At 43.5% G+C, this 14,750-nt stretch overlaps 1 protein-coding gene across 2 annotated transcripts in view; it reads left to right on the top strand.

Moving 5' to 3' along the window:
* Nucleotides 1-2,261: 2,261 nt before the first annotated feature.
* TNKS (tankyrase) overlaps nucleotides 2,262-14,750 on the top strand; it is a 152,926-nt gene continuing 140,437 nt past the window's right edge. For both annotated transcript variants that reach the window (XR_012623140.1, XM_074823046.1), the window contains exons 1-2: nucleotides 2,262-2,774; nucleotides 13,189-13,413. Coding sequence is in view for 1 of the 2 variants with exons in the window: in XM_074823046.1 (XP_074679147.1) it covers nucleotides 2,273-2,774; nucleotides 13,189-13,413 (727 nt within the window). In the remaining variant the exon portion in view is untranslated. The remainder of the gene's footprint in view (nucleotides 2,775-13,188; nucleotides 13,414-14,750) is intronic.

Below are 14,750 nucleotides of genomic sequence, written 5' to 3' on the forward strand. Positions count from 1 at the left end.
TCATGAGAGCAGAGTAGAGAGGGAGAATCCTCTCCCTTGACCTGCTGGCCACACTTCATTTTATGCAGCCCAGGACAGGACCGGCTTTCTGGTCTGTGAGTGCACATTGCTGGCTCATGTCGAGTTTTTCATCCACCAGTACCAAGTCCTTCTCCACAGGACTTTCTGGAAAGACTGACCTAGAGTGTAGCATTTCTTACTCAATCCTACAACTAACAATGAATTTTAAGGCCACCACAAATCCCAAATCTTAAAAAATATTATTTGTATATTTTAAAATCTTTCACAAAGTAGAACAAGTATTTGTGTGCCAATACATTTCATAAAAGTGATGCTGTCTGTAACCTTGGTTTATGCGAAATACAGAGAGGGGTAAAGGAATGTGATTTGTTTGCTACTGATGACACAAAAGCAACTGGCTGGTGAAATATAGACTGCAGGAAGCCAATGGTGAGCTGAACAAGTGCATACTGGTGTTCTGGCCTCTTAAATGTTTGCAAAGCTTGGGCCTGACAAAGGGGATGTTATAATTATCTTGCAAAGTTCTTTCTGGAGTTTTGAATTGAAAGAAGGCTGCAAAGCAGCAGCTATCTAGATTCAGGTGTCAGGGAACTCTTGCCAAGCTCCCTTGGTGCTGGATCAAGGTCCATGGCTTCATGAACAAGAACTGAGCTGGGTACATTGAAGTGAATCTTCATTTACTGCTCCAGCAGTCATGGGGACTGACTTCATGCCTACCTCCCCATCACTGGCAGAAAGGTACTTAGTAGCACTAGACCAGAGCCTAACTTCTGAATTCCTGTTTTCCGATTTTCTGTGCTCCCAGCGTTAGTCCTGGTCAGCACTTCTTCAGCATGTCACATGGTGCTATGCAAACACTTCCCAAAGCCCTTTCCCTACCAAACAACTAAAGCAGATCTGTTTGCCAGGATGAGGCTGGCTGGCATTAACCATATTCACTTCCTTTAATGGGAATTCCTTATCGCTCTCCCTGTTCTCTGACCTGTGGCTGCTGCCCCACCAGCGCTGGGAGCCCTAGTACCTGGTGTACTGGGAATTCTCCAGAAAATGTTGCTGTTATTTTTCCTGTCGATGGAATCTCCTTTGTGCTCACAGATTAAAGTTAAGTGAACTGTAGACCTCTTGGTGACACTTATTTGGGCTTTATGACTTAAATGGTTTATCCGTAATTGGTGTTTATATCCTCCCTAGGTACCAGTAAGCCAGAAGCACTTTGGTCTCATCTTCCTGCTGCTTTGCAAATCCAGAACAAAATCCTTACTTAAATGCTTCTGCTTATTCCCGTGCAGTTCAGATCTGCTCATTCCACAGAGGGCCTTACGGGGCCGTTTTGGTCCCTGACATCCTCGGATTTCTCTTTCTTACCCTCAGCACTGACAGCCGACGGTGCTGCCCTTGCTGCCCCCAGCTTCCCGTTCCATCCCTCCGCACTTTGTTATTTCCGATGCAGACGGAGCCGTTCCCCTCCTGCCTCTCTCTGCCATTTGCTGTAGGTGGCTTTTGAGTGACTGCCTTGCTCTGGAGAACAGGCTCAACGTCAAAGCTGCTTTCCTCCCTGAAATGAGTGAAAAATGGCCTTTCGCCTTAGCTAATAAACTTTCAAAGAACTGCCGGACTTCCTTTAGGCTCCTGCATCAGCTTGCTCTCCCGCCAGCCTCGCTCTATCCTTTTCTAGCTTTGGACCGAAACGAAACCACGCAGCTGCTCGGCTCGCTTGCCGGGGGGCGGAGGTGGGGAGCGTCCGGCCAAGCGCTGGCTCGCCAGGCCCGGTAACTCATCCGCCTCGGGCGCGACCATTGCTGCCAAGCCGGGCGCCGAGGCCGAGGCGGGCTGCCCCGCCTCCCGCAGAGGCAGCGGCACCGGCGGGCTCTGGAGGGGAACGGGGCTCTTACCCAGGGCCCTGCCGGCCCGGCACCGGTAGCCGCGGCGGGGATTCGGTTCCCGGGCAGGGCCGGCCCCGCCCAGGGCCCCGCCCAGGGCCCCGCCCCGGGCCCCGCCCCGTCCCGTCCCGCGGCGGCCCCCAGGGGGCAGGCGCGAGCCACCGCCCCGCCGTGGGGCGGGTCTCGGTGAGGCCGCGGCCCCCACCCGCCCCGCCCCGCCCCGCCCCGCCCCGCCGCGCCGGAGGCGTCACGTCCGGGCGCCGCGCGTTGGGATTGGCCGGGTGCGGGCGGAAGTGTGGGCGGGGGCTACCGCCGTTGCCGCAGTGACGGGAGCCGAGAGGGGGGTGGCGGGGGGGCGGAGGAAGGCGAAGATGGCGGCTCCGCCGCCGCGTCGCTCCCAGCACCACCATCACCATCACCCGCCGCCACCGCCCGGGCCGGCCTCGCCGCCGGCCGCCACCTCGCCGCCGCGCAGCCCCAGCCTGGCACCGGCCGACCTTGCCCCCGCCGCGCAGCGCCACAGCCTGGCCGGCCCCGAAGGCGAAGCTCCCCCCGACGCGGAGCGGCCTCCGGCCCCGGAGTGCTCGGAGGGTGCGGGCGCCGCCGCCCCGGGCCCGCCGCTGGGCTCGGGCAGCAGCTCCAGCAGTTCCTCCTCGTCTTCCTCCTCGTCTGCATCGTCGTCGGTCGCGTCGAGCCCGGCGGCGGAGAGTCCCGAGGCGGCGGGCCCGGGCGCGGCGAGTGGGGCCTTCCGCGAGCTGCTGGAGGCCTGCCGCAATGGGGACGTGACGCGCGTGAAGCGCCTGGTGGACACGGGCAACGTGAACGCCAAGGACATGGCGGGCCGCAAGTCCACGCCGCTCCACTTCGCCGCCGGTGGGTACCGGGACCGGGGAGGGGCTGGGCCGGCCTCCCGTGGCCGGCGCGGGCAGTGACAGCGAGTGCGTCGGGCCAGAGAGGGTGCAGCTCCCGGCCTGGCTCTCCAGGAGTAGTCTCCCTGGCTTCGGGGAGTGGACTTCCAGCTTCTCGGTGGGTCGGGAGAGCTCAAGCCTAAGCCGAGGGGAGGAGACGGCTGTTAAATCTTCTTTTTTTTTTTCTCCTCCTCGTAAAATGGATGAAACAAGTGGGAGAGGAGATACTGGAGGTGTAAGGGAGACTGATCTCTAAAAGTATGGACGTTTCTCTCTGACACACAGACTGCTGCAAACTTGCGCACGTTTGCTTAGGAAGCGAGAAACTGGACTTCAGGACAGAGTTGGCTTGAAGTTAAGGGTTTCATGTGTGTTGTAGTAGCTCTAGAAAGTCAGCGACCACTGTGACGCAATGTAGACTTGAGAGGAATCAAAGTTGATGCCTTGTACTTTGTAACTTTTTTTCTTTTATGTGGGCATAACTGCTGATTGATCTCTGTGTCTCTTGTGGTCTGAGTGGGCTGCGGAAAGAGGTGAAGTGGAACAACGGAACTTGATAGAAGTAGCAGACGCGTCCAGGAGAGAATATGCCTTACAATGCAGAAAAGAGATGTCATTGTGATCAGAAATAATGTCATAAAAGCAGTTAACAGTGAGGTGCGAGAGTTTATGTTCACTGGAAGTAAACATTTCTCTCTAGCAGGTGTAGCTACTATAGGTTAGTGTAGTCCATAAAGAGAACATTTTGTACAGGGCATGGTCTTCAGTGGGGGCACAGGGCACTTGAAGTTCATGATACAAGTAAAATGAGGAAGATGTTTTAAATCATCAGCACAGTTGCTAGGTCTGTGGTCAGGCTGAGGGCTTTCTGATGTGTGCCACAGTGTTACGGGGCTGGACCTTATGTAGTAAGGGGCATAGATCTTTTCTGAACTTTAAATGGTGCACTAGTACACAGGAATTGATAGTTAACAAGACTGTATTGAATGGTCAGTATTTAAACCCTGGCATAGGGCCCTAAAGCACTATGTTAAAATGGATAATAAAAATGAACGTTTTATGGCACAGTGTTGCCTGGAACTCTGAATAGTGGTGTTCAATTTATGCATCAGATGAGACTCTGAGATTGTATGGATTTGTTTTCAGTTTCAAAGTATAAGTGGCATTTCACGATGCCCCTAAGGGAACTTTTGGTCCCGAGCAGTTTCTTTTTCATTCTCTGATCCCTGAGCTCTACTAGTAAGGCATGATCTTATACAAGTGGCATGTAAAACACAGTGAACTTCTGGGATATGGAGATAGACTTAATATTAGTGAACCCTGGAACATAATGCTGGTATAACTGCATGTGTGCACATGACGTTTTTAATGTTTCGGAAGGCTTATCTTGAGTCTGCTCTGATTGTTTTGGATTCAGACTTTAGACCTTGCTGCTTCCCCTTAAACTTTGAGATCTCAAGTTGTAACTTCAGTGCTAGTACAAATTGTAGTGCTGAAGCTGCAGTGGTAACTTCTACTTTGATTATAGAAAAAATGGACAAAACTTACTTAAGGGGATAAGGCCGTGAAAGTTGATGGTGTCAGTAAGATGTTACTCTAAAAGCAATGGCAAGTGCTTCCTTGCAACATGAGGAAAACAGCAGATGAAGTTCTCATACCTAACAGATTCCTGTATCTGTTTTTCTAGATTTAAAGACTCTCCTTAGCTACCATCCATATTTTATCTCAAATTACTGCAGTATGTCTGGTCCAAATGGATTTGACATGTAATAGCATTAGGCAGATTTCTTATTACAGAGATCTTGGAGTCCTGTATTTTAGAAAGTCCTGTAAGCATGTTGTTTGAATACCACTGATCTTAGGCAGTACATATCTGACAGTGATGCAGTGTGTTGATTTGACCTCCCTTCTCCTTTGTGGACAAAAGGAGAAATAAAACTTGTTTGCTTATGAGCATAGGAGTCTGCTGTGTATATGAAGCTGTGTTATGGGTAACAGCTTGTGTTTTATGAGCCCTACCTGAAGTGTGAATTGTATGGCCTTCACTAGGGGAACAGGAGTTGGAGAGTGCAATATACAATGTTTTAAACTGCTTCTTTCAAACCTCTTGAAGCTAAACTCTTAAATAACAAGAGAGAGTTCCACTTCTGATCTTGTGATTTGTGGTAATTCTAATTTCTTCTTCATTTCCCAATTTCGGGGGTAGCTGTGTGTTTTGGTTTTTTTTTTTTTTTTTTTTTTTGTTCCTTGGTACTGGACTTCTCCCTAGCTCAGTCTGGTTTTCTCAGATGTCCTTTTTGGCAGCAATGCCAGACAGTTAAGTTACTTTTACTGTAATAGGGAAGGACAACTTCCCTAGTTCTGGTTTCTTGTAAAAAGAACTAAGTTCAGGTTTCCTGAAGCTTTGTGAGGTTTATAGTTTCAAAATCAGCTTTATTTCCTTTCTCATGGCAGAAGGAAGATAAGAGGGGTGACTTCTGAGAGCATTCAGAATCCTTAGCACATACATAAACTGGAGATAAGGTGAGAACTGAAATCTCTGTAATCAATTATTTAAAAAGCTGAGGACAGATTTAAATCTTTCTAGAAGTTGGAGTCATCTGTCCATTATCCACTTCCAGATAAAATGTGCACAGGCACATCAAGTTGAAGTAACAGTGTTACTCCGATTTTCTTTCTCTGGCATACCTGAATTGTCAATTGATCTGAATGAAGGGGAATTAGTTCTTTGACTCTGTGTTGAAATGTTAGCTACTACGGTGAATAAATCTGACCTGCTTTGGTTAGCTACTAGTAACGCAGAAATTAATATTGAGTCCATATTGGGGTGGTAGAGACCTCTCTTGCAAGGAGGAAGAGGTTGAACAAAGGGTCATTTTTCCTTTCATCCTCTGACTGGACTGTTCTACTAGGTAGAGCCTCTCTGGAAATTCTGAATGTCTTTCAGGATGTGTGGTGTTCAGCTCTTCCTTTGCAAGTGGTTTGAGGGATTCTTCTGTAGAGGTACACATGCTTGGAAAGAGGAAAACTCAGTAGTGTCTCAACTGCAGTGTGGATTGCAGGATATTTGGGTCTCTGGTACCAGTGCAGCTGTCAGATATTGTCCAGCAGTACCCAAGAATCAGAGTAAGAAGCAAATTCTAAAGACTTTAAAATACAAAAAAGAAATTAAGTGGAGGTATTAATGTATTCATAGCTTTTGCATTCAGTTTTTTTGATGAAAACTAGCTTGCTTATAACTAAAAAAAAAAATTCAAAAGCAGCTGTGCTAGGCATGAACAAAGATATGTTTAGCTCAAGGTCTTACCTGTATTGGTGGCCAAAAGCAGATGTCTAGGGAAGAGTTACACACTTGCCCTCTTCATATGATACTTGTCTGAGTACTCTTCCTGCAGTTTCTAGCTCAGCAACTATTTGAGCAAGACCCAGTTTCTACATGTTAGTAGAAGCTCATCCTGTGGTAAGGAGTTCACTAAATAATTGGACTGTTAATGTGTATTAGAAATAACTTGCTTCCCCTTGTATTTTCTACCCCCTTCATGGGAATATCCTGTGTTCTGCTTAATGGTTCTCCAAACTGCATTGAATGAGATAAACTATTCCGCTCCCTTGCCTTTCCACAGCACTCCTTCTTTAATCTAAAGATGTGTTACCTCTTTTCCTTGAGAAAGATCTTAACTGTCATTGTTGATTTCACCACATTATTAACACCTTTACTGTATTATATGCCCCTCACTAGTTGAAGGATTTTGTTATACCTGGGCTGTCTGTTCTTTTAAACTGGCTTGATAATCCTGCATTTGGTGGTGATCATGTCACATAGTTGACAAAATACCTTTTTAACCAGCATAACCAAATGAGTTGGTGGTTCTGTGTGTATGTGAGAGGTGTGGAGTTGGGATCACAAGGTGAAGTGCTCTTGGTGGTATCAGCCCAAATTCGGGCTTGGAGAAACCTGATTTAAGGTGACTTGTTAGAGCATCAGTGATATTCTTTGTTTTCTTTCTGCTTGGGTCTATAGTAATGGCAAAAAGCTGTTTGGGGAAAGTAGTTTTCTATAAGCATGCTTTTGATATCACTAGTAATAACTAGGTTTGGGAAGTCAAATCTTTTTATGAAGGCTAACATATATAACTGTTATTTGGAAAATTTCTGCAGTACACAACTTTAATCCTGAAGGCAAAGGGATCTCACTTGAGTTGGAAAATAGTGGTCAGATTTTAGGAGAACTGGTCAAGTTGATTTTCCAGCTACCAAGCTGTTAATCATAAAAATGCCAAGCTGCTTCAACATATGAGATACACAACTGAGCAGGCAGAACTAATATAACGAGCTACTGAGTGTTCCTTGAGAGACAGGAAATGGGAAGAAGTAGTTGGTAACTTATTACACACTCCGCTCTGTGCAGAGACGCCTGACTTGACCACTCCACCTGTGGTGCAGTGTACAACAAGTTATCTTAAATTGCCCTGGAAAGCCTTGCTTGAGATACCATTCTTAAACTACTCTGACCCATCTTATTGCAGTTGTCTGATATATCCTTGCCATAGAGGAGATGTCTGACCTCCCTCAAACAGTTGTTTGTAAAGCTGAGTCACTGATTAATTCTGCCTTGTGCAACTTAAAGCAGTGGTAATAACATTTTTCAGCTGGGTTCTTATGGATAGAATGAAGAGTGCAGACTGTGTAGTCAAATAGGAAACATCCTGGCAGCCTTATAGGCTCAGAGCCTGCAAAATGCAGACATTTTCATGTAAAAAGATGATAAATTATTTGCCTTAACTTTGGAATTCTTTCTTTCATGTTTTTGTAGCACTGGTAGTATATGAACTCTGTTAGTGTCACAAGTGTATTACTTCCTAGGAAGTTTCAGCTTGCCTTCTTTGTGACTGGTAACTTGTTCTCCTGAATAGTCTTGCAATACCTTGTGCAATGTATTGTATCTCCTTCCCATTTAAAATCATTTGAAGGAATTTACAGGAGGATGTAAATGCAAAATCTCAGACCTTCAGTGATACTGAATCAGGTGCCCCTTTTTCTCAGCTTGAAGGCTCTTCAGTTTACTTAGTGAAATCATTCAGTTTAATTGTGTTCTGCCTAGTGAAGTGAGAGAAGTGCTGGTGGCTTTTGGAAGACCTGTCTTGGGGAAAAATCTGGTCCCAGAATGTGCACTACTGAAGCAGAGATGTACAATGACTTAGCTGGAACTTCTTCCAGCCTTTGCTTACAGTTTAAGACCATTCTCAAAGGGTTGCATGTCTCTAAGATGTGTGCTTCTCCACTTCAAGGGCTTGTATTCTCATATGAGGTATGTTTAGTGCTCTAACAAGTGGGATTACATTTAATAAGAGCATATTTCCTGCTTTGCCTAAGATCACAATAATACCTGCAGGTGTGCTTAACCCGTAATTATACACTTTTGTAAAATTTAAATCCTTTTGGAGTCAATGTGTTCTTAAGAGCAAGCAGGTGAAAAGACAAGGAAAAAGATGTAGTGAGAGTTAGAAGTTTTCCATGTGATAAGTTAAACCTTGCACATAACAGCAGCTTTGTAGAGGTTGGAATTGGCGTTTGGAGGAGCTCATGCTATGTTGCGATTAAGTGACATTAATTGGGCAGCGGGTGAAACAGTATAGCTGTACTTAAACTGATCAAACTGACTACTTGATGTACTCACTGAGGAAAGCATTCTTCCAGTTCTAGTGGGAAGTCCATATATTTGGATGTTTTTTCACCAAACGTTCTGAAAATGAGTCTTGAAATTGGGCTGTGAATTTTGTGGCTTCTGGGAGTATTAGTAATTAAGTATCTAAACTGTTACCATGTGAAAGCTTGTGACTAACTGAACGAAGATGTAACATGGAAGCCCTATCTGGAGCATGTAACAGAGATACCAACTGATGCTCCTGTTGCTTTCCTTGCATTGCTTCTCTCGTCAGTCAGTCAACCTGCTCACTGTGTTGCCTCTTGTTCCTTAGGTTCAATGATGTAAGAAGAGATGGGACAGGACAAGCTTATGGACTGGGAGCAGGATGTGAAGGGGGAGTAGGACAGGTGGTCTTGGCAGTAGTAGTAAGCATTTGGTGGTGTGTCTGTGTGCTGTCTTGTCTGATGGCATTTAAAAGTTATTTAGCTTAATTTTCAAGCTGCCAGTTTACTACCTAAGGCCTTTTCTTCTCACTTTCAGTCTAAAGTGGCAGGTATAAATTGGAAAAAGGCAAGATACAGCATTGGTACAGAACTAGTTAAGTGGTGTTTTCTCTGAATTGTCTGCCTGTCTCTTTATTTATGTAAAGCTATCATAGATATGTCCATCTCCTGACTTTCACCAAGCCTTACTCTTCAGTTATTTCTGAGAGATGTCTGGAGAAATGCAGAGCCTGTTAGTCACGGAATTTTTGCCTTTTCTTTGGTTTCAACTCATGAGTGTTTCACCCTTAAATTTCAGATGTTCTCTTGCTACTGCCTTTTTATAATGGGATTACCACTTCGTTTCTCTCCTGGACAGTATGTTTTCTGAGGTACTGCGACTTGCGTGAAACTTGTAAATTGTGTAAAGAAGCTAAAATGAGAGCAAAGCTTGTGCGTTTTACCTATGCGAAATAGCCCAAGCTAATAAGAGACCCTGCCATGAATGTGCTTTGGAAGCTGGCAGGTGAATCTTATCAAAACAAGCTTGCGTGCTAGGCCTTTAAATGTGACTCTCCTCCATAGCTACCCTGGGTTTGGATGTTTTCTGTAGGAACCTTCTATTTGATTGTCTTTTGGGATCTTTGATAACAGGCCCTTTCTCAGGAACTCTTCTTTAGACTTTGTAAATTAAAGCTGCACTGAAAATACACAAGAGCAGGATTTTTAAAGTCATCTTACGTGACATCACATCAGTTTCTTCAGTTTAAACTAAATTGTATGTGCTTCCTCTGTCTCAAATGGCTTAGCATGTGTCTGTTGTTTTCTACAAAAGGTGACCCTGACACTGCAGGAGTTTCAGTAATTACAACTGCTTTGTCAGATTGGGTCATGTCGTCATTTTAAAGACTTTCTGGCACTTTGTCAATTCAAGTTTTTACAGGTTTGCCTGTGGTGGTGGGGGAAGCTATTCCCCTAATTAGTTACTTTTTCTCTGGAAGACTGGTGGTCTGGTGGGATAAAATCACAGTGACCTTTACTGTGCTTTTTGAGGACTGTACAGAAGAGCTAATTTACTAAAAACTGTAAAGTGTTTATTGCTGGCATTTCTAAAGATACCTTTATCAATGACCCCATGTCCAGCAATACCTTGAAGAATTATGTGTGCAGTCCTGAAAAATCACAACACTGAACAATTTGAAAAGGAATCTGGCTCTTCAGGCACGATCAGGTTGTTTTTGTAGAGAGACAAGAAGTACATGTAAAGCAAACACTCATGCAGTTTCAGCGTTGTTTTTAGTAGTTCTGTGTATAAAAACTAAAGACTAATAAAATCTGTTGATTTACTGTGTAGTTGAAAGTATCCTTTTCTAATTCTTGTCTTGCTCAATTTTCCTTTGCCAGTCAAATGAACAATATAAATGTGGGAACCTTGAGGGCTCTCTTATTTGTATTTATGCCTCAGGCTTGTTAGCTTTGCTATGGGACCAGATACCCTTTGTTTGCTGTTGTGCTCAGTTAAGCAGTCATTTTCTATTTGAAGACTTACAGGTGATGTTCCTTGACTGTTTTATAACAGAAAACAACCAAAACAAAATCAGTTTTCATGCTAGAAGCTGCAGTGATTTACAGTAGCAGTGGCCTTGCTGCCAGTTCAGTTAAGAAGAATGTGTCTTCTGGTAGCAGTTCTGTCGTCATAAATAAGTATCACTTTCAATAATACCAGTTTTGATTCACGCACTTCCATTTCTGTAGTGTAATTTCTAGTGTGAAGTATCGGTATATAATGTACCAGAAATCTTTGACTCATCTGCAGTGATGGACTAAAATTGGATTGCCGAGTGGGGTGCCAGTCTGGTTGTGGGCCCCTCCCTGCAGCTGGTACGGCTCAGCAGCTTGTGGAGCAGCTGCTGAACCGCTGTTTAGCCCCATGTATTAAAGAGAGAACCCGCTTTGGTATCTGTTCACTGTTGCAAACTTGTAATTTGTAGCAGTCCAGCATCTGTGCTACAAGCAGCTGAGGGCCCTGTACTGTGGGGATGGGGGAATCCTTACAGCTATCCAAAAGTAACCAGGCTGTACTTGTTAACTGGAGCCTTTGAGCTACGTTACCATACAGGATTAACCAAGGTGTGAACTGGTACAGTCTCTACTAGATGTGAGCATCCGTGTGAGCGTATCCATGATGTCGTCCCCAGACTGTTCTTCCACCTGCTTACTTGTGTCTCGTAGAATACTTCTTTCAGCAGAAATAAAGATACTGCCAAACTGTCATCAAAACTGTCAAACCACGGTGAGCCTCCGTAAAGGGGCTTTTTGGTTTGGCCTTTCCTGCCTTAACCATAGCGTTAGCTTCTAGAAAACTTCTGTCCTTCAAGAAAGGGTGTTGAAGGACTCTGGGCTTCACTAAGATGACACTAAATTCCTGCGGAATAGCTAGCCTGCAGCTTGACTGAAAGCTGCATGTCGAGTTATAACATTAGCCTTAACTGGATAAGCTAGTGTGGATGCAAAGCTGCTAGATCTGGCTTAGAGATCTCACTGTATGGACTGGGGGGAAAAGCATGTTAATTCTGCACCAGAAGTCTGCACAGCTATAACAAGTGCACTACTCTGGCAAAAAGGGGGCTTAATGCATTGAAATGGAGGTCCTCATCCCGGGACTGCACCTTTGGGGTTAAACGTTCCGACTTAAGAAGCCTTCATGCATGAGGTGTGGCCTGCCACAGAGGGTGCTGACTTTTGAGAACCATTTCTGTCACTGTTTCAGCAGCATTTTGCTGCAGCTGAGTTACACCGTCACCCAGAGAGAATTGGCAGCTTCTTTGTTGCTTCCCTTGAGCTTTTTATTTGTCTTCTAGAAGGGAAGTACTATGTCTTTAGTTATATTTTTGAGCTGTGGAGTTAATACAATCTATTAAGCTGCCAGTTAGCAGCACCGTGATGAAAATTCACTTGCTGCAGCTTTTAATTCAGTTGTTTAATAAACTTAGTTCATATATGTGGAATTCTTCATACTTAAGCTGGTTGGTAATCCATGACTACCAGAAGACACAATAACTCTTAAAGTGACAGTGTTTTAAAATCTCCAGTGATGCTGCTTTTAGCCCTGGAGTTTATAAGAAATGCAATCTGACCTTTGAGATGCAATCTAGTACAAAAATGAACACTTGTGTTTTAGTTCAAACTGTCCCTCTTGAGCCTTATATTTGTTCCTGTCCTCTTAAGGCAGTGGTCTCCAAAGTGGAGCGTGCAAAATATTTCATTGGGGTTCAGGGAGAAAATACATTTTGTAGTGTTAATAAATATAATCAACGTTTAAAAACAGTGTTTATTTCATCTTTATCTCAGCCTTTTAAAATTTCTATTTTTGTGTATGTTTATAATTACATAATAGTGCAGTAGTGCATGTATATGATTTGTAAATATATATTGGGGGTGCATGCTCAAATTTTTTTTATTGATAGGAGTGTGCAATCAAAAGAGTTTAGAGACTGCTGTTCTAAGGCATTTGGGGCAAGAGGAAGCGCATTTTGGCATTAGAACCTTTTCAGGCTTATCATGGACAACAAGCTAAAGGTGTCAGGGCCTGGCATGCTGATGCAGGACTTTGAAGTGTATTAGTTTAATGGTGTTGGCTTTATGGTGATGTTTTCCCTGGCCACAACAGAGGTTGCATTCCTAGGCTGAGACCTTCCTGAGGCATTATTTCCCAGCTGAGGTCTTGGTTCTACTTATCTGTAACTTCTTAGTCTGTCAGTTGGAGGTAGTCAGACTGTCAAAGAGCAAGAATGTAGATGAGCTAAGGTTGAGATAAGGTTGTTCTGCTTGAGCACTGACAGTGGCCTTCAGTGTTTATTAATATGAGGTCTTCTCCAAGATGAAGACCTATATCAAGAGATAGTAAGATGCTCATTTAGGTACATACAGATTATACTAAATTTTTAAAATCCATCCAAATCTTGAAAAAGAAACACAAGCCTATTGTAGAACAACTTCATGAGATAGTGGCAACCAGCCTGGCTAATTATAATACAGCACTGTTCAGCTGTCATGAGTGTAAGTGAATCTTCCAGCTGTTGTTTCAGCAGGTGAATATAGTCTCACTTTATAGTGAAATGAACCAAAAAGTAGAAGAGGGACATGAATAATATTGTTTGATGTTTGTACACTGGACTAAGAGTGAACAGTTTTAAATATTAAATCATGTTATTTTACAGACAAATGATCAGAAATATGTTCTCTTACAGGTTTTGGAAGGAAGGATGTTGTAGAGCACTTGCTACAGACAGGAGCCAATGTTCATGCTCGTGACGATGGAGGGCTGATACCCCTTCACAACGCCTGCTCTTTTGGTCATGCTGAAGTGGTTAGTCTGCTACTGTGTCAAGGGGCAGACCCAAATGCTAGAGACAATTGGAACTACACTCCTTTGCATGAGGCTGCTATCAAGGGGAAGATAGATGTGTGTATTGGTAAGTGTCTCGCTGCTTATATTGAAGCTTTACCAGATACATGTTTTGTGCAGTTGTAATTGTTAGCTGGACTTGAGATGAAAGATACTGCTTGTCCTTAAAAAGCTAACTTTTCTTAAACTAGCAGGTAGGTATAGTGATAGTCATTTAAGACTAGGTTTTTCATGGTGCATAATACGAACTTTGAACTTGCATCTGAAAAACCTGGTGAGGTTGGGTAAAGTCTCCTTATCTGTTAAATGACAGTATTCAAAACCTGAATATGGAAGTTTGTCTTGGTCGCTCTCAAGAAAACTAGCTTTACTAAGTAAAGTTTTTGCTTTTTGGGCTGCTCTATATGTTGTCTTAGTGGTTAGAAAGATGGTTAACCTTTCATTCTATACAGTATGGGGAAACATCCCATTAGTCCTTTGGAGCTTTCCAATACAAGTTACAGGACACCATTGTTCACAGTGGTTATATATCTTCAGTGTGTGTGCTGTAGCCTGGAGCCAAAGCAATTTCAAATAAAATGGAACACTTTAATCATTTTAAATGTGTCTAGAGCATATAAAGAGCTTTTCAGTCAGGATGTCTTTAACTTTTATGGTTTTTCTCAGTGTACTTAGTATTACTTTTTCTCTAAATGGGAACTTCTATTTTTATTTTTAGGTTTTACACTTGGATTAGTTCCTTGGACTTATTTATCAATTCTGGTTCTTCTCACATCTTCTAACTTGAATAAATGGTCTCCTCAACATTGTGTTTTTTATCAAATGTGGAAAGGATAGCTTGATTTTTAGGAATTGCAGTTAAGATTATGAACATAAGATTTGTTCTGTATGTTATCCAGATAACAATTTTCAGAATTTCAGATAATGTCTACTTGCTTAAAGACTTACTACATAAAATCGTTGCAGAGAAAGCTGAAGAACTTATAGGACAAGTTCTTGCATTGGCTTTATTGCAATACTTATGTCATTACTTAAAAAAACACCAAAAATTGAGGGGAAGAAAATTGGAAGAAGCACCAAAATACAATTTTTTAGTCTATTTCTTCTTTTTACAAAGGATGTGATGGACTTCATTACTTTCATCTCTGTGTGCGAAGTAAAACATACGGAGAATATTCTACAGAAGTTACTGAGTATAGTTATTTATGTGTCAGTACTGCGGGAGGAGATCCATTGATATAGTAGGTCCCAATAACAGTCTGTTGTGACAATGGTGAATGGAAAAGTAAGCTTAATACCAGTCAGTAACTGGAGTTTTGTATGTGACTTAAAGATAGTACTTAACGTTGGTCTGTTCAGTGCTGGAGTCTGCCTGACTTTGGGAACTGCTGACTGAAAATACAA

The sequence above is a fragment of the Strix aluco genome, chromosome 4 (genome assembly GCF_031877795.1).
Source record: "Strix aluco isolate bStrAlu1 chromosome 4, bStrAlu1.hap1, whole genome shotgun sequence".
Lineage (NCBI taxonomy): Eukaryota > Metazoa > Chordata > Aves > Strigiformes > Strigidae > Strix > Strix aluco.